The 20,269-nt window shown below is 41.5% G+C and overlaps 1 protein-coding gene across 3 annotated transcripts in view; it reads right to left on the bottom strand.

The window, feature by feature from the left end:
* The window catches only part of diaph2 (diaphanous-related formin 2), a 391,029-nt gene that overhangs the window by 220,749 nt on the left and 150,011 nt on the right, over nt 1-20,269 (bottom strand). For all 3 annotated transcript variants that reach the window (XM_080465403.1, XM_080465404.1, XM_080465405.1), the window contains 2 exons: nt 18,099-18,458; nt 13,019-13,133 (listed from right to left, as the gene is read on the bottom strand). In XM_080465403.1, coding sequence (XP_080321529.1) covers nt 13,019-13,133; nt 18,099-18,458 — 475 coding nt within the window. The remainder of the gene's footprint in view (nt 1-13,018; nt 13,134-18,098; nt 18,459-20,269) is intronic.

Below are 20,269 nucleotides of genomic sequence, written 5' to 3'. Positions count from 1 at the left end.
ATGAATGTTGTCTGTGGGTGACCGCCGTGGACACTCTCTGGTTTAATGGGGGCAAACAGACAGACAGAAAGCGCTTTTGGGTATTCGAGTACTTGGTAGTGCCCTCCTCTAATCCTGTGATTAAAAAAAAATACTATATCCCTGCATTCCACATGTGAATAATATATCTGCAAAGAACTGCCAAGTTTCCGCTCCTCCCTTTTTAAGCTGCATCTGAACCACCAGCAATGCTATTAGTAAAAACAATGTGCCGGGAGTTTCTGCTGACAACGACACGTCATTGGAGCCTGTTGTAGCTCTCATACTGGTATCAGCGCCCACCTGTGTCTAAGTATGTATCAGAAACCCTGGGGGTGACTGCATCGGATTCTACAAGGTACCACCACGTTCGGGGCACAATGGTGCACTAGCTGCTCTGCTGCGGGGCCCCTGGTACTTCTCTAATAATCTACCCAGCATGTGTTTATCTTTGTTGGACCAGGTTGCGTGGAGGAGACGGTAGGGAAAAGGAAGGCAGACAGAATCCTGCCAGCCTGCATGCGAGGAGCCCACAAATCCAGAGGGACTGCTGGCTTTGTGCAAAGTGTGTGTGTGTGTGTGTGTGTGTGTGTGTGTGTGTGTGTGTGTGTGTGTGTGTGTGTGTGTGTGTGTGTGTGTGTGTGTGTGTGTGTGTGTGTGTGTGTGTGTGTGTGTGTGTGTGTGCATCTGAGAGACAGAAATGGCAGCAATACAGTTGTGCCAACATGAGTTATGGTTTGACTTACACAGACACAGACACAAAACATTTAATTGCCAAAAAAAAAAGTCTCTCCCGAGCTCCATTGTGTCTAATGTGTTCAACGTTAATCTTACCCTTTGGGGACATTTGTTGTTGTGTTAATTACACACCACCAGGAGCCCTCATTAACACACATGCAAATATATGCATCCCATTCACCAGCGCGCACACACACACTCACACAAAAACTCTATATACACAATTTAGTTGAAGCAAGTAGGAGCATAGATTAAGTGAGGCAGTCCAATATGGGAGAAGCAAAGCTAATGAAGCATTTACAGAGAGTGGGGTCATTTGAGACTCGCCTACGGTCAAATCGTCTTCTGCACCTTTAATGAACAAACTGAGCCTCAGACGCAGAGAGGGACTCGAGGGCCCGGAGAGGCCAGCGCGCCCTGCTTAGTCATCCACTACACCGCTGGCTCATCACATCCAGCACAGGCGTCTGCTTCCACCATTGTGCAAGTTTTGGCTAATGCCAGTAGAGTGAGGCAGACGGGAATCCTGACACGCAAACAATTAACCTCAGAGTATTTTCAGCGGCCCTCTCCTCTGCCTGCAATCAGCGCTCATTCCAGCCTGCTACTCAGTGCAGCCATTAAAACAAAAAAAAACAAAAAAAAAAAGAAAAGAAACAAATGTGACCATTTGCTTGCTTCACTCATTTTAAACTATGCAGGGGGATAACAAAAGAAGGCTGCTGTGAGGCAAGTTGTTTCCTTGCCTTCCTGGTGGGTGAACCACCCCACGTCAGGGGCAAAGTAATGAACTACAAGGTGACCGGTACGCACCTGTCTTCTCTCCGCTCTCACCAGACCGCAGGATCTCTAATTACACAGCAGGGGAGCTATGAACATTCAATTATAGATAGTCAGATACAGTTGTGGCCGATTTGTAAAAGATGTACAGCATTTCCGTGGCCGAAATGACCCTAGATCATTCTGGACTGATATCTGTCGGGAGAAGGGAATACCTCCTAAATGAACTCATGGGTCAGAGGGACTGATTTGGCAAAAGTTGCTTTCATGTAACTTAGTTATCTGTGTAACAGTCAGTAAAGTAACTTCTAAACATCACATAGCATTGTGAGTAAGTGTGCATCAGTTGCAGGAGGCGTGCAACTCAAAAGAGAAAAAAAGTGATAATGACACGTTTAAACTAAACATTTACGACCCTATCATTTTGTAAATGAAATCCATGGCAACAACATTTGAAGTAGTCAGAAGTAAAAAAAAAAACATGTTACTATTCTTCACGCAAGTCTCCATTTCAGAACAGCTGAACTATGATAATATTGAAAGCATTTTCTTCACATCCACATCAGACATGAAATATCCAATGCATCCCTCCGCTTAGTGTGATTAAAATTAAAATCAAGGCGTATCAATTCTCCCAGGTTAATTTGTCTTACACAGTACGTCTGTGGTGTCTCTCCATCCGGGGGACGCCCGTGGCCTCGGAAAGGTTAATAAGCTGCTTTACCTCAGCCAGAGCTAGATTGGAGGGGAGTCAGAGAGGTGAAAAGAAAGACCAAGAGAGAAAAAACACCTTAATGCAAATCCACACAGTCCAAAGTAATCTGTCAAGTCTCTAAAACCAGCAGCTTCCCTGCTTAACAGTCTCCAGCCACAGCCGGGATTGTGCATCCCATGCAGAGAAACATTCATACATGGGCTTGACATCAGTCAGCCCTCATCTAGCGATGAGCAAGCGAGGTCAAAGGTCTGGTGAGAATGTGGAGATGATGAAACACCTGCTGGAATACATTGTGCACCGGCCCGCCCGCTCGCTGCAGATTTTAATGTTAACTGAGTCAGTGTTTCAGTTAAATGTGCTTGATTCGGTGCACAGCTCGAGCTGGCTCCGGCGCACTTGTGTACATGGTAGAAGCGAATGCAAAATTCCCATGACCCTGCCAGTACCCTGAAGTGTTACTGATGTAGTTTCCTTTCACTGTGTAGGTGGAGCAAAAGTGCAATAACAGTGCAACACCGCTGAAAGACCTAAAGCTTAACATGGCTAAAGTCTGAGAGGAGCTTCGCAGCAGGACCAGGCACCCTCAGAGTTTGTGAATTTTTGGTGTTTTTGCTTGTGGAGACAAAGACTGTACAAAGATACAAAAGAGAATTAGAAAGGGAGAATGAAAACCGAGCCAAAAACAATATTAAAATAATGGCTCATGCTTAGAGCAGCCTTGTTCAGTCTTCTGCACATTTATCACATTACAGCCTCAGATTTCTCTGCAATGTTCCAACAGTGTGCCGAGTGCTTAATGAAACATGGTCAAAAGCAAAGAACAAGCAAGGAAACAATATTTAAGTGCAGCAATTTACAGGAAGATTACCCCTGAAGGCGTCCACACTGCCGCGATGAAAAAATACAGAGCCGTGTGATTTATCCATCATTTCATCTTCCCATGACAGAATCTGTATGCCTTGTTGTCTTGATTTAACACTTCACTATTTAAACAGCTACTCATGAGGGGATTGAAGGAGGCTTCATATATGAATCCAAATGTGCAAAAGATCTACTTTTGACTTGAAAAATTGAAGTATGGATGGATACTGTAAAGGGGAAAATGAAATGGAGACAATGATGTTAAGTTGACGGCACATGCCAGGGAGGAAGAGACAATGGGGAAGTGAGCACAAGAGAGGGAAAATAAATTAAATAAGGGGTAATAAGTAAAGGCTAACCCTGCCGATGTGTTTATCCCGAAGGGAAAGTGAGAGACGTGTAATGGACAGTACTATAGAGAGGTACTGCTCGAAACCTGTCAAATCTTATCAACAAAAGTGTCTTATTATCATCGCATCACACTTCCTTGACTCCAATGCTATTTTCTGCCGGTGTTTGTTTTCAGTTTGGTCATGTCAAACACATTTCTTTGATTTAAAAACATTTGTTTCTATAATTGGTGACTCTAACTTTCTAAAACTATGCACTTATTTCCTCTGCACAACCTCTCAACAGCTGTTCCTGCTGTAAATAACATCAAGTGAGTGACAAAAGATTGATGTATGGTTCAAACCTCAGCGCTCATCACAGAGAAAAAAAAACCCAGCTTAAATTTAATGTGTGCAGATGGAATTATTATTCATATAAATAGCTAAATAGTACACCTGGACCTCTGCAAAAGGTGAATTTACTTCAGTAATTAAATTTTTATGGCAACAAATCACACGAGATGTTTACACATTAGAATAGTTTTAAGTCTGAGAAATTATTTCTCACTTTGTTTTATTAGCATCTGAGAGCAGCAATTGTTTCTACAAACGTTTGATTTGATACGACTTCTTTTGAAATGTTTAAAAGCTGCTTTCAATGGTCTTCAATATCACATTTTGAAATACAGCGATCCCCAGCCGTACCATTCGTACCATATTCAAACCTATAGTCAATTTAGAATCAGTTTAATACCTGGAGAAAATCTATACACGTGTGCATAGAGAGAACATGAAGACTCTGCACAGCAAGGTCCGACCCAAGTCGAACCATTTCCCTTCAAATATCACTGTTTTCTTTTTCGTTAGTTTCTTATTTTTTCCGGCGGCTCTGGATCCCAATATGTAATCAGTCTGTCTACCTCACTCTCTGATTTCCTCATCTCAACCTTTCTGTGTCTGTATAGTAATTTACCTCCCTGTGGCATGAGAAGTCACCACTGTTTATATTCAAGGAGGCACCATCTTGAACACGCAGGACTCTGATTGTTTACCTATCCTACCTACCTATACTCCCGTCCCGTCCACATTGGCTACAGGAGTGTCACCTCCTGGGCCGCTTGTACTCGCAAACCAATTCCACCAAAGAGGCTCAAAGACAAATTAACCTTAATGCCATGTAACAAACTCAGCAGGCGACCGCGCGTCGCTGGGCTTTGGGTCGCTGTGCACTTCCTGACCTGTATGGAGATCATGAGTCGATATGAAGGCAGATCCAAAGCGCTTTTTGGAGAGGTCGGAGTCAGGCAACAAGGGTGAAACCGAAATGCTCGTAAAACATCAGCACGACTGGTTGATGAATTAACTGCAAGCTAATTGTGTAGCCGACAGAATTTGTGTTCGAGCTCATTTAAGTGGAGATTATGAAATACAGCAGGTGGCTGAGTCCTAACAGCTAGACAAACAAAGTGCGTCTATAGGGCCTATCTGAGGAATGAAATGGCAAATATTGCTTAAGCGGAGTGGAAGCTACCAACCCCTGAAATTAATACCGAAGTGAAGACAACGATGCTAATTGAATGCTGAGTGTCACTGAATAGCTGAGTAGTTTTGTGCAAAGACTGTCATGACAGATATATTCTTACTGACAAACCTCTACCGGTTATTTCTGAATAACCAAAACACCTACTGTAATCAGAGCTTTCGAAATAATCCCTGATGTTGCCCGAAAATGATCAACACAGTGAACTATCAAACATCGCCATTAAAACTCCTGTTACACTCAGTTCCACGCAGCAGTAGATATACACTCCTAACTGTGCTGTTTGGGATCATGCAGTGAGTTAATGAAGCTCTACTGGTCTTTTTCCACGTGGAAAGCTCCAGTGGCAGTGACAAGGCTGACATTGTCCTTTCTTTTTTTTTCTTTTTTTAATGCAAGAGCCATTGTTAATAAGCTTTCTATCACTCAATTAGGCAGCAGTGCAGAGGCTTTATACTGTATATCAAGTACACAAATCTCACAAAACACACACACACACACACACACACACACACACACACACACACACACACACACACACACACACACACACACACACACACACACACACACATATACACACCAGTTTAAGTAAATACCTAAATACCACTTCTGAATATATTACACTGGGGCTGATTATCATTACCAGGGATAGCACTTGTTATGTATGATATGACAAAAACTGCTATACGAGCAAATGTCATGTCATGGTAATGGTGAGCAAAATAGCCAAGTATTCAGTGAACTGATGTGAAAGCCAGACTGCAAAAGGAAAGTTTAACATTTAACTGTCAGAGGCAGTTATGTGTGTTACAAATACACCTGGGATGGGAAACAAAAACTTATATTAAGGTACTTTAAAGACTTTGCTGTGCTTTCTTTGTTCCACACTTCTTATTATTCATATGTGTGTGTTTAGACGTCGTGGCTATAATATTTATATACGGAACAAACTTACTTTATGAGGGAAAAGACGGAAAGCACTCGTGCATAGCAACAAATAAAACAAAAAAGGTTACAAAGGGGAATACTTAAATATGTTTTTGATGATTAAAAAAAAAAAACCCAAAAAAAAACGAAAGAAAAGAACACAAAGACACAAATTCATACACTTCTGAGGGCTGGTGGAGAACTACATGAAAGAGATAACAGAGAGAGATTGACATATCCCAAACTAGCGTTAGCGGATATTATCCAGGGGAGTACGCATGAAGAAAACGAAATAAAATATTTAGATGCAGAGGGGATATTTATTTTTGAAGAGACAGTTTTTTGATGAACATTACCGAGTACCTGAAGGCACATAAAAGTGGGCAGGGTGTAGATTTGGGAGGCAGGAAGCGGCAGGTATCAAGGAAAGCTAATATTCAGAGGGCTAAAGTTAAAGTGCACTGTGATAGCCAGAATGGCTCTCATCTGAGAAGAGAAGATTAAAATCAGTGGGACATCACAGCAAGGCAATATGAAGTAGGAATGAGAGGAAATTTCCCTCTCGCTCTCCCTCACTCGCTCCCTCACACAGATGCTGCTGCACATAATATCATCTCCTACAATAAACCAATTACTTGTCATTAATATTTAAGGACCTAATTTCCATTCATATGTAATATATTAAAAACTTGCAGGGATGAGCAAAGAAAAGGGCTGACCCCGGAATATTCACAGTGGACCGACCGTCCCAAAACAGAAAGAAATGAACATGAGGGTGGTTTGTGCTTTATTGAGACAAATGTCCACTGCCTTTATCAGCAATTAATGCTCCCCCATTCTGAAATATGGAAAATTATACAAATTGGTGCTTCTTTTTTTTCTTCTAATTTTTCTAAAAGTCTATTTGACTTTTTTTTTGTAATGATAGACGTTTAATCCTTGTGTGATTGAGACGTGAGTAAAAGTCCAGGAATCGACTTTTTACAAAATGTGGTCAAACACCATTTCGTCATTCTGCTTGTGGGAGACAGACGAAGTGAAACAATGAGCCCGAGAGTGAGAGTGGGTCTTTTGACCCACCTGGCTCCGACCCCAAACGGACACCGTTGTGTCCAACGAGAAGATCTCAGAAGCAGGCGGAAAAAGGCGAGCTAAGAGGAGGGAGACGGGAGGAATTCCAGGGGAAGAAATACAGGAGGAGGCTGCCTTGACAGATGCTCCCTGCTCTCAATTAACGGAATCTGGAATAAACAGAAATGTTCTCCAGGGACACATGGGACCAGCAACCCTGTCTCCATAGCAGTTTGACATTAAAAAAAAATAAATTTAAAAGCTTATCATTGTACATGTGCTATCATTACATGGCAGACTATTTCTCGGTGGGTCGCATTGTCTTGAGTTAAGCTTAAACTCATTAGAGTTATTATATTGTGCGTATCTAGAAAGACAGAGGCTCAATAACAGTCTTGGGACATGTTTTTATTTATTTTTTTCCCAAGAGCAACATGCTTTTCAAAGGTTCTTATCAACAAGACATATTGTTAGCAAATGAATGCAGCTTAACAGGATTAAATATTTTGAGTAGCACTCATTGTTGCAGCTTTGTTCTGTGAGCCAGAAACTTGTGTCAGCGGACTGATGCAGAACAGGCGCTGTCGGGGCCGGAGCCCACTCTCTGGTCAGCAACAGTTTTCTTGTCTGAGAGGTTGCTGAGTGTCATGTGAGGCGGTCAGCCAGGCGTGAGTGTGTTTGATCCGGTGGCCAGGTCGGCCCCGATGTTAACAGTTATTAGGGGACTTATTAGGGAGAGTCAGAGAGCCAGCTTAACCCCCCCACTGATTCCATCATTACTGCCGTTGTGGCAGGGTCATTACCGCCCCGCTGCTGAGGCTTTGTAGCAGGGATTGAGAATCTGCTGGTGTGCACACCACCTCGGCTCGGTGGGGAGAGTCAGTGTGTGGCGGCGGTGGTGGTGGTGGTGGTGGTGTGTGTGTGTGTGTGTGTGTGGGGGGGGGGGGGGGGGGGGGGGGGGGTCGCCGTAATGGGAGGTAAGAGTACGAAAAAAAAAAAGAAAATGGGTGTCAGAGTGGAGAGAAGTCCTGAAGGATTTGATCAAATCCTTTGTGATGAGGGGGAGGATGATGACAGCCATCACTTGTAGTCAGCTTTTAACCAAGTTACCTTTCTTCAGCTGACCTTTGCAGAGATAAAACAGTTTGGAAGGGCGACAGGAAACACGGTGAGGTAAATTGAAAGAGAAATAGAAGACAAAAAAATAAAAAATCAACCCCCCAAAAAAGTAAACTATATTGTTCAAATTTTAAATCATAAAACATATTCACGGTACAGTTTAATGATTGACAATTACATTTTTATTGATGTGATTTAATAATGAATCCCTGTGAACTTAATAAATCCCTGCAGAACACTCTCACACACACACACACACACACACACACACACACACACACACACACACACACACACACACACACACACACACACACACACACACACACACACATACACACACACACACACACACACACACACACACCATAGGGATGGATGGATGGATGGATGGATGGATGGATGGATGGATGGAAGGAATCAGCTGGGAACTTATCATCACTTCAGTGTCTGAACGGTTTATTTATTTATGTATGTATTCAGTGAAACTCCTCCATGTCCCCCTGAGCCTAAATCAAACACACTCAGTACAGCGAGCCCCGTCTTCCATGAACATACACATGCATCTTCATTAAGCCTTTGTTTTCTTAAGCATGACTGTCATTGACTTTCAAACCGCAGAGTGTATTGATTTACTGGACTACACAAAACTAACAACTTCCTTAATGACCCATTAAAAAAATGGGTGAGATCTTCATGACTGCAGTATGGATGCATCTCCTTAATATAAATGCTGTCACGTTGGCGCAATTAATCACTGGAATCAAATTAGCATTTACAGAATACAGAGTTCAAGCACATCGAAATATACAGTACACCCGGGGCTTTCCTGTTATTGTTGAATAGCCTCTTTTCTCAGTTTGTGTTGTTCTGCTGAGAAGCCCAGACATCACCATTACAAAATGGCATATGCCCTTTGCCCGTCAGCAATTGATGCCGGCAATGGAGGAAACATTTTGCAAGAAAGGGGGTGTGAAGTTTGCCAACATCAATCTTGTTTCAAATTGAACTGCAAAGTTCCAGCTGAATGAATTGCCTTTCAAATGCAGGAGGCCATGGCTACACACATTCAATCCCAGAGTGAATCTGATTTGATCCCAAGAGCTGAACAAAGGCACAACCCACTGATTGATAAAGCGAACTGAGGGGAGAGTTAAAAAAAAAAAAAAAAAAAAGAGTCAAGTCAATAGTGAAGAGTGAAAAGAAAAAGGAGGGAAGCCAATACAGCAAAAGAAAAAAAAACAAAAAAAAAAAACAGGACTGGGAACAAAAAACATTTGAATGAGAAATAACACGACTCTGTGGCGTGGTCAGGTTGTTTTACGGTGCCACTTTAAATCCATCGTACAGAGGTTGTAAAGACAAACAAAAACAAAAAAGAAAACAGAGGAAGGTTACAGAGAGGAAAAAAGAGATGTCTGTCAGTGATAACAAATTTCCCAGCTTCTTGTGCAGCAGGTAACTGTTTTCTGTTCGCAAAGCACACAGAGGTGCTGCAGTTGAAAACCTGCCTTGGCATCCTTGACTGCAGAGCTTCTGTAAATGTGACACATTATCACCTCTGAACAAACCTCTTACGTTCTTTCTTTCACATGAAACAAAAAACCTGCATGTCAGTCCAAAATTGAACGGAGCTCACTGAACCAGAATAGGCTTAAAAACATGAGTCATATTGCGCCTGAAGACGAAACACTGGGCTCTTCATTTTGTTTCAGTGAAGGTAAAACTGTTTACGCTGCATTTACACACCTCTCTAATGGCTTGTTAGCAAAGACCATATGTGCCTCAATTGTTGAAAAAAAAAAAAAAGTGATTACACAGTTCTTTTACACGTTGATTAAATGTAAAACAAAATTAAAATAAAAAAAATAATGATGTGATTTTTTTTTTTAATGTTGAGGTTTAGATTTATTGTCAGCACTGTGGTGGATTTCCGTCTTCTGGTAACATGAAACTAAATAAAATGAATAAAAAAGAAATCAAAATAAATAAAATAAAAATAAGATAAAAAAGAAATAAATAATAAATACAATTTGGGCGAGTAAAATAACACATTTCAATATAATTTGGATTTTAATATTCTTAACTACACATATTATAAACACTACAGGCACAAAACCATTCAAATTATTATTTAAAACAAGGCTTGTAAATTTGAAATATATGATGCAGGCCTGCTTATTCAGTTCAACCTCAACTAATTGCATTTAATGAAGACAGTTTATTTACATTTGCATTGTGTTTGGAGCGCAGGTAATACAGCATGATTACTTACTCATTTATTCATTTGTTTTTAACATGTAGGTGCTGTAAAATTATTAGACACCAAAGTCAATGGTGCCAGTATAAGCCAATTGGTTATATGTCTGGACTGACACGAGTGAAGTTCTCAATCAGGCCAGAGCACCATCGCATGATAAATGTAAAAAAATAAATAAAAAATAAGAGTAAAGAGGTGGTTTTAAAAGATTGAAGTTGAGCTTGAAATCCCTCTTGATTATCGTTTCCTTTTCTTGGTAAAACTCATTAAACAGTAGGACTCATAAAAGCAGCGGGGGAGATGACAGTCTTGCATTCTCAGTTGTTTTAGAGGCCTCTGAGCGCAATAAGCATGTGAAAATTGGGAGCTGTTAAAGTGATTCTTTTTTCTTTTTTTATTTTACTGCCAAAGTGTTGTTCTTCAACAATGCAAGTAACAAGCCAGGATCCCACGAAACATGGAGATAACCGAAGCCTTCTTTGCACCATTTTCTGAGGGCAGCTCTGCGGGGAAGGCATTTCCACCTGCTTGCCTCATCTTTCACGATACACTAAGCCCCCAAAGTGTGCTTCACTTATAAATATCCACATTTTGTGGCAAAGACGGAGGTACCACAAGAAGCAAAATTAAAAAAAAAATAAAAAAAACAACAAGTGTGTGTGCAATGTGTGTGTGCTTGTAATAAAAAGAACGGTGGCAATATCCCAGACAAATGAAGTCGGTTTTCACTGGTGACTTGTTTGTCAAATCAGCACAGAGGATTTATAGTCTGTAGTTACAATGAGAGGTTACAATGAGAGTACAGGACCTCAGGAATTAATCTTTCCAGTGCTGGCCTCGCCACCTGAACCTACAAAACTGCTTTAAACTGCACCAATATCAGTTAAACAAGTGGGCCTGAGAAAAAGGAAGACTCTGCACACCCATATGGGTCAGAGTCAAAGCAGAAACGGGGTGGAGATCTTTTATGGCAAAATGTTTAATGTTCAAGCACACTTACCCTCGGATGTAATGCACTTGACTATACTGCAAGAATCATGAAACGTGGAGAGAGGGAAAAAACCCACAAATGAACTACCACGTTTTTAGGAAAATCTCATCTAACACCTTTTCTGCAATACCATCGACATCAAAGCCCCACTCATTGACTTTCAACTTCACTGAAGGGGTTGGGGGGGGGGGGGGGGGATATCAAACATTAAACAGCATTTTTCATTCATGAGAAAATCATGTTCTGTTTCAACAATAGAGGGAAAAGAGCTGATTCAGTGAAGTCGCTGCAGGGGTAATTGATAGGGATCCAGCAAAGGTAACTCCCGGGGGAAATGCTGGATCATGAATTCCTACCCTGCCAGCGGGAACACGGACTATCTGTAGAGCTTCTTTCTAAAACCCAGTGGGTGAGAAAGTGAATTTAATAAAGAATTTAAAAGAACATTTAAAGCTGAATTACAGCCATGTGTCTGTGGCTGTATTTCATATCAGCTGTTTTCTTACATTTAATATTAATGTTTTATTCGCCCAAAACAGCTTATTAATCACACGGCAAACAAGGAAGGAAATGCTAATTATCTAAAATGCGGTTCAAAAATTGCTTGACCTTCAATTACTCTGGAAATGTCACGGCGCACATGTTAAAAAAGTCAGTGTCTGGCAGATATCTTGTGGTGAGAGATGAGAAGCGAGCGCCATGACTGCCAGGCCTCTCGCTGCCACTTCATTAAGCTTCACAACAACTGTTCTTTCCAACCCACATTCTCCTTCCATCTGTATTACGCCGGCAAATCACCTTGCGGCAGCCCGGGAAAATTTTCTATTTATTTCACAGTACAAAAAAATAAGATGAGTCTGGTTTGTAGACCCGGAGGCTGTGAGAAAGACGGAGCAGGAAACTGCTGGCAGGCTGACTGGTGTCCAAACAGACGATAGGGATGTGGAAAAACTTGGAAGTTTCTGTACGGTTATGTCCACACACGCTGACAAGAGCTTCGACTTGACAAGACTCTGACTTCTCCCCTCCCAATGCTAGAGGTAGAGGAGCGTGCCACACACGCACACGCACATACACAAAGCAAACCAAAACAAAAAAAACAAACGCACTCTGCACAGCTTGTGTGATTCATCAGCAAGTGAGCTAGCCTGGTTGTGCGTCTGAGAAACAAACTGTCCGGGACAAGTCGACTCCCAGAGGTTTTCTTCACCGACCCCCCCCAACCACCACCACCACCACCACCCCCTTCCCATCTTCTCTCATAGAGGATTGGTCTACTGGGCTGGAAAAGGCTAGAAGCCAAACCAAGCATAGCTGCGCTTGGTGCAGTACGTTCAGCTTGTGTGCAGAATGGAACCACTGATCTGAAACCAGTCAATGGGTCCAAAGAGCAAATACAATGTGAAGCCAAGTTGCATTTCTATCTTCCTCAAAGCCACATAGACACAGTGCAACAAGGGCAACGGCAACCTTAATTGGCACAGAGATACGAGCAGCGAGTGCATGGAGACAGTGGAAGAAAGCACAGTGTTTGGTTTTAAGATAATCAACATTTCAGTGAGAGAAATTGTCACAAGATGAAAGTGGCTTGGCATCTATTTCCAGAGAGGCTAAATGAAGCACATGTGCACAGATTAATTACGAAGAGATGAGACCTTCTTACCTTTGCTCTGTGACGAGAAGCAGAGGGAGAGCTGAGCAAATAGGTCAGGATTTTCAAACTTCTCTTCTTTGACTTTGATCCAGAAGCAATTCTCCGCCATTTCCTGAGGCACTATCTGCAATGACACAAGGATTCCATTATCACCACCATCAGAAGCTGTCATTCCACCGAGCTGCCACTCAAAACTTCTTCTCACTGGAGATGAGGTTTGTGAGTGTTCTTTCTGTGTGTGGACACACACACACACACACACACACACACACACACACACACACACACACACACACACACACACACACACACACACACACACACACACACACACACACAAACACCCTTGTGTGGCATCCTCGGAGTGTGCAACAAGACATAAAAATAGTATGTGGGGTTCAATAGATTTTTAACGTGACCACAGGAACGTGGCTAAATGATCACGTGTGCACACTCAACGAATGCACCAGACGCAAAGACCTACGTCTTCCACGTCCCTGTTTTTACAGACCTCCTGCTGAGCGACGGCATTCCGAGACGACAGCAGGCCACAGGGATGCTCTCTAACCCCTCCTCTTTATTCCCTTCGTACTGTTCAGTAGACAAGAAAGCAGCAGGAGTGTAACACATCGCGGGTAATACTCGCTGATAATCCGCGTGACACGACACTACAGCAGCTGTACATTCTGTCGAGCGCCACGTCAAGAGATCCTAAAGCACTACTTTTGTTGCTTTTTGTCAGAGAGACACTCGCAGTTGACCTGTTGCACGGCTGCCTATTAACCTCCTCAAAACCACGGTTATTACACAGAGCCACGTGGAAGCACAACACTTATGCAACAAAGACGGAGCTTCAGATGACTCTGGGCAATCGTCGTCAGGATGATAAGTGTCATGAGTATTGCACTATCTCTGGGTCCTATAACAGAACATTAAGATATTGTCAGCCATGGATTTGTTTGGTTGTAAAGTCCAGACAACAAAGTGTCCCTGTAGTCTTATTTGCTGTCATACCACACACTCAAATCAAAGATTTTTGTATGAAATGACTGCGATGGCCCCATTTAGAAAGAGAGAGCAATAATATAAATGCATAACTAATACATTTTTCTAAATGATAAAAAACCAGCAATATTCATAATACAAAAAATAACAGCAGTATTTATTTGTCTGCTCCTGGCACTACTAATCTTAAACTTAAATAATAATAATAATAGTAATAATATTAATATTAATGACCGAAATAAGAGATAAACAAAATTTTAAAAAGCCTGTCCTTCACTAAAAACTGCTTCAGCCTACTTGTTGGCAATGTTAGAAATAAAATTATTGTTAGAAGAAAAACAGCTATATGTTTTCCAGTAAAAAACCTGGTGGACACAGACAGTTGCAAACTTAATGCTGTGGGGCTTTTTTTCCCAAACAAAAAAACTAAAACAATAAGAGACAAATTCTTCAATTATGTGAAAACTCAAAGAAGCTAAGATCATAAAACGACCCTTTTCAAGGATAATAATTCAGAAATGGACACAAACCAGTCTGACCTACTTAAGTTGCAGGATGTTGTGGTGACTCCCAGACGGGCACTGAAGTCATTTCAAAATGAAGGATTAGTCACATTTCAATTTTGAATCCTTCTCTGAGGTGTATTTCTGGCTCATCAAAATTTGACATCAGTTTATTAGCATTATAGCTACGACACGAACTGAGAAGACATTAGTGTGTAATGGTATTTTTGGTGAAAATGTAGCATGGTTTTAATGAGTCTCTTGTGAATTCACAACTATTTGATGCAGGGGTGTCAAATTAATTTTACTTTAGGGGCAACATACATTTCTATCTCAAGCAGGCCAAAACCAGTAAATAATAGCATTATAATATACAAATAGTTTTTTTTTTTTTTATCTATCCTTTTACAAAACATGACAACCCTGCAATTTGGAAAAAAAAGAACTGCAACTTAAATAATATCATGTTTTACATGGGGGGCTTTACAACGTACAGATCAGTGGATCAGTATTATACTATTTACATCTTCAAAGGCGTAAAACACTTTCACGAATGTAGCTGGAACTGAATAATATAGTCGGCTATTTCAGATTATGATCAGAATAACTTGTCAAATGCATCTTTAATATTGACACATTTCTACATTCTGTAGAATTGCTGATCACCACATAAAAACATGTTTCTGCTGCATCTGGTTAGAAATGTGGACTTTGATAAGCAGGTCAATATGTGGTTCATACTGTACATTAAAAGAATTTAGAAAGACAAATTACATATGCCAGGCCTTTAGGGGTGCTGTGACTCACCAAATACACCAAAAACTCAGAAGAAGACAGAGCACATATAAATTTACAAGTAGATTCCCGCTCAGAGACTTATAACAATATAACTCTGAGTTCTATAGGTCTATGGCCCTTCTCCTCCTCCGGCTAGCGTCAGTAGCTTCTGCAACTCCACTGGAGCTTGTAGTCCGTGATTGTTGTGGTTATTAGATGACATCACGGACCGCTGTGGGGGGTGAGCAGGGTGATGACATCATCGTATTTCTACAGATGATCGTCTTTGCCATCCACACCTTACAGCCGAGCCGGGGTTTTATCATTTCCCCACTCTGGGACCCGAGTTAAAAAAAAAGTGTTTCCAAGCTTCTAAAACGTTGCGGTGTGGATGATCGGCCAAAAACGGCTCGTTTATGTGAACCGGCATTCTTCTGTGGACAGCCCATTAATCCTCAGCTTAAGCTAAAGGCCCCGTTTCGCGTAAAAACGAGTGTGTTTACACTGCAGCAGCGGACACAGAGACAACAATGTAGTTAGTCTGCCGGGCCACTCGAAGGCGCTGTTGCTTGATTTTGTAGTGAAACCACCGAGACATGTGTGCAGAGAACAATACACTATAAATGTGAAGAAAATGGAGAGAACCCGACATCCGCATGGACTGATGACGCATTGGATGCTATCGGGGTGAGTCTCAACTGTAAAACTACTGAGCTGGACGATAAAACTAGAATATGGCCCGCGAGTCAAACCACTACAGAGCCGCCGTGTTTGTTTACAAGTGGTTGAGCAAAAGGAAGGGGAGGGAGGAGGAGAGATGTGCGCATTTGCAGTAAGAGCGCTCATAGCCTCCGGCCGTCTCTGCAGGAGGGAATATCGACCGTGAAAGAATCTTTCCACATTGGGAGCCGGATAGAAGACTTTGCGGATACAATAGATCTGCACACTGGTGTCGTATAAACGGACCCCCCCAAAAGTGAAGAAAGTTTTGCGGGTACACTTGTATTCGTTGTCGTGTAAATGGGCCTTAAGTTTTCTTTGGGTTTTTTTCCCCTTGTAGAAGCGACACCCCGGCTAGCTCAATTGGTAGAGCATGAGGTCGTAATCTCAAGGTAGAGGGTTCATGTCCCACGCCGGGCGCCACCTTCCCGTGGGCTCACCACCTGCAGGAAAGGTTCAATCGGTGCAATGTGATCTGGGTGACGGTGCTCAGACTGCCACCCCCGCGACCCGGAAACGGATAAGCGGGAGAAAATGGATGGATGGATGGAGAAGCGAGTGCTACGCAAATATTGAAATAACTGCAAACAACAGTAATTCATTTAGCATTTAAACAGAGCTGATATTTTTCTCTATGTGTGCCTGAGCTTGACTTTTCCCATGTGAATATCTTAAGCTTCTGGCTAAGAATGTACTGCAGTCCCTGCAGTCTTGGAGGACTAGTAATACAAGTGAAAATGTAATTAAACCTAGAGTGTAAACAGATGCTGTATGCACGTCATGACGTATCTTTCGAGGTTTGTAGGGAGAATTGAGTACACGTGTTTCAGCAAGTGATTTCTCTCACTTTCCAACTTACTTTGAAGCAAAACAATGTGGATTTAGTTTTTTCTTCTTTTCACAACACAAACGTGTAACTCTGAGCGAGCCACATAGATGGACATGTGAGGAGGTATTGGACAGAGGGGATGCAGGTATGAAGAGTGTCTTTTCTTCCCCCCGTTCTTCATACAACCCAATCACAATTGCTCCTGGCGCTCTTATACTTCCATCTGCTACACATAGCGAAAACAGACGACTCATGTCCCACTTAATCGACACAAGAGACACAGATTGTTTTTCCTCAGGTGGTTATGAATTTCATTTGCATCTCCAAACTGCATTTCCTGTGGAGGCAAGGTTAATGCTCCTGCACATTAACCTGTTTTTGTACACTTTCAAGACAATGGGCATCTGCAGTGGATGGCGTATGCACGCACTCATATATGCAAAACCACAAAAGATACCGCGGGAGAAAATGACGATGATTTTTAAAATATCAAGACACGTACAAACAAACAGTCCCACCTTGTATGAGGAACGAGAAAAACATGTTGCTGTTCGTGCTGTTTACGTAGTTAATAACTGGATGGTTATAAAATATTGTTTACCCCCCCCGAAAAAAAAAATTTGAAACACAAGTTAACTACACAGCAAACTATTAATACTACTTGCATCACTAACATGATGCAGATTATTTTGTTTGCGCGTTGTAATTGTAGGCTAAAACACAAGGTCACACAAATATGCATAAAAAACGTATCATATTAATGCTGAGAAGTTGTGGGGTAATTGGTAAATTATCTATGGTAAGACAGAACCCAACTCCAAGAGAATGTCCCATTGAAATTGTATTCAAATGAGATGGAAAGGGTACACAACCCAGTGTTTATTCAATTATGCTAAGATTGTGCAAATCCAAGGACATTTGAGCAGTGGAAATTGTTTACTGTTTGAATCCTTTGAAATGAGTGCTGAGTGTGGAATAGTGTGGCTTAGCTGGGGCTCAATGGTTGTTTGACTTGATTAAGAGTGCATTTAAATGGAGCTGCTTCTAGTTTGTACCTTTAACTTAGCATCCTTTTATTGTTAGATCGAAAACTTGCATATATCTATAAAAAAAACATTTGCATATGTAAGTGTAAATAGACCACATATTGCATTTAAAAGAGAGCAATAGCACATTCCTTTCTCAGTTCGTCTCCGCAGATGCAGCTGCGAGCGATACGGATGGGAATATCAAGTTAATCAATAGAGCACAATACCTTGGTCCAGTTGACCCTCTTCATCACTGTTTCTGGCTTGTAGATCTTCTTGGGATCCAGTCCATAAGGCAGCTTGACAACAGGTAACGAGGGAGGTGGTGGAGGTGCTCCTGGGCCTCCAAAAAGGGGTGGAGGAGGTGGGGGTCCGCAGCCTGGGGGCGGTGGGGGTGGTGGAGGTCCACCGAATGGTGGCGGAGGCGGTGGAGGTGGCGGTATGCCTGCGTGGCCCGGCAGGGGAGGGGGTGGTGGAGGCGGTGGGGGGCCGCCACCAGGTGGGGGTGGAGGGGGCGGCGGAGGTGGCGCCCCACCCGGCAGTGGTGGGGCGGGTGGTGCTCCAGGGGCAGCCGGGCCAGCCGCAACCTGCAGATACAGGAGAGAACGTCAGTGAAGGTGAAGATTTGATTGGCCTCATACCAACCTGTAAACGGGCGATTCCAATATTTTACTGAATCCACAGCGTTAGTAAAGCTCCGACTTGCTTTAACTGAACAGGGTGTATGAGTGTGTTTGCAAGTGTGTATATTTTGTGGTGTCTTGCTTAAACATTCATATAAGAACCTGTCCTCCATAAGAATATGAAGTTTCAACCTCTTTGGAAGTCAAGCTAAAGTCACGATTAGGGATGAACAAGTAGTAGTTTGGAATGAAGTATTTCTCAATGAGTGAAAGACAAAAGGTATACAACTTGTTCTTGTGTTTACTGAGAAAGGTAAATGACAAATAAAGATGTTGTGGACAACAGTAGTTCTGGTTGAGTTTAGTCTGCATGAAATGAATGAAAGTCAATGCAATGTCCCAGTGAACTATAACACAAGGTGTGCATGTGTGACTGAAACCTGCTTATAAACACCCACAATTTATTCTCTTTATTGGGGCAAAGAGCAAGTTCTCACAAGGACTTTTAGGAAAAAAACATATTTTTTATCCGTTTTCATTTGTTTTTACTGTGAAGGACTTTGTGACTCTATGTCTGCGAAAAGCACTATACAACTAAATTGTACTTACATACTTACTTACTTACATACTTTAAGCAAGTGTGGTACAGGTAAAAAAAGCGGTAGTTATGGCTGAGCTTAGAGCAAATCTGTGTGGAATGAATGAATGTCAATGTGATGTTCCTGAAAGAGAAGAAAACAGGACGCGTGTGCGTAGGTGCATGCGTATGTGTCCTCAATGAATTAATATGATGATTATACCTGTACCTTGTAAGAAAACTGCACAAAACCTGTCAAGAGCTTTCATTTTTCAAAAATACATCCTTTTTTATGCATTATTACAATATTGGCTGCATTTTGGAACGATTATTCACGACTACCAGTTGTCACTATCGGCCACATTATTAGGTAATGGACTTTATTACATTGGAAAAGGCACAAATTATTATATTATTGACCCGTATCACAGTTATTGGTTATTGTACAACCCGATAAAGACATTGAAGACAGTTTTAGGGGAGAAATGTAAACAAATGTTAGTAGTTTCATGACTTTATTCATCAACTCATCCTGTTTATCAAATACACGTTTGTTTGACTGACTTCACAGTGCATACAGGGTCAACTAAAAGTCTTTTTTGTTGGTTTGTCTCAAAAATACAGACTTTATAGGGAGGAATTTGAAAGAATAAAAAAAAACAAAAAAACTAAATTTATTTCCAATCCGTTTAATGAAATAGTGTAGCATTTTCCCACTTTACTCAGCACTTTATGAAAGCAAGTCCTTGAGCAACTTTCTCCACATACTTAACAAAAGATCACGGAGGTGAACTTGAGAGTCAAAACTAAATTATAATTATGTGAAACAGAACACTCCGGGTGATTATAAAATGCAATGTGCAGCGGTGTGAGGATACAGCACATTCTGAAATGCAAAACGGTTATTTACTGTATTCATAAGCATTCAAATTTAAGGCAAGTTTATAAACTGTTTATCTTGACATCAGGTCACTTCATATTTCGGTATTCATATTTCAATGATTTACTTTGAATATTTAGCTAACCCTTTTTATCTGCTGAGAATATAGAAAAACCAATTTTTTGCTTTATTTGAAGAACTTGGATTAGGAGAAACGGTTGATCCATTCTGCTGATTAGTCATAATGGATATGTCGTGTGTACATACTGTAAATGACAAGTTCTCATTATGTGTCTTCACAATGGCACCGATATTAAT

The sequence above is a fragment of the Lipophrys pholis genome (assembly GCF_963383615.2).
Source record: "Lipophrys pholis genome assembly, chromosome: 6".
Lineage (NCBI taxonomy): Eukaryota > Metazoa > Chordata > Actinopteri > Blenniiformes > Blenniidae > Lipophrys > Lipophrys pholis.
Note: the sequence above shows the minus strand (reverse complement) of the source record. Positions and strands in the feature narration are given on the sequence as shown.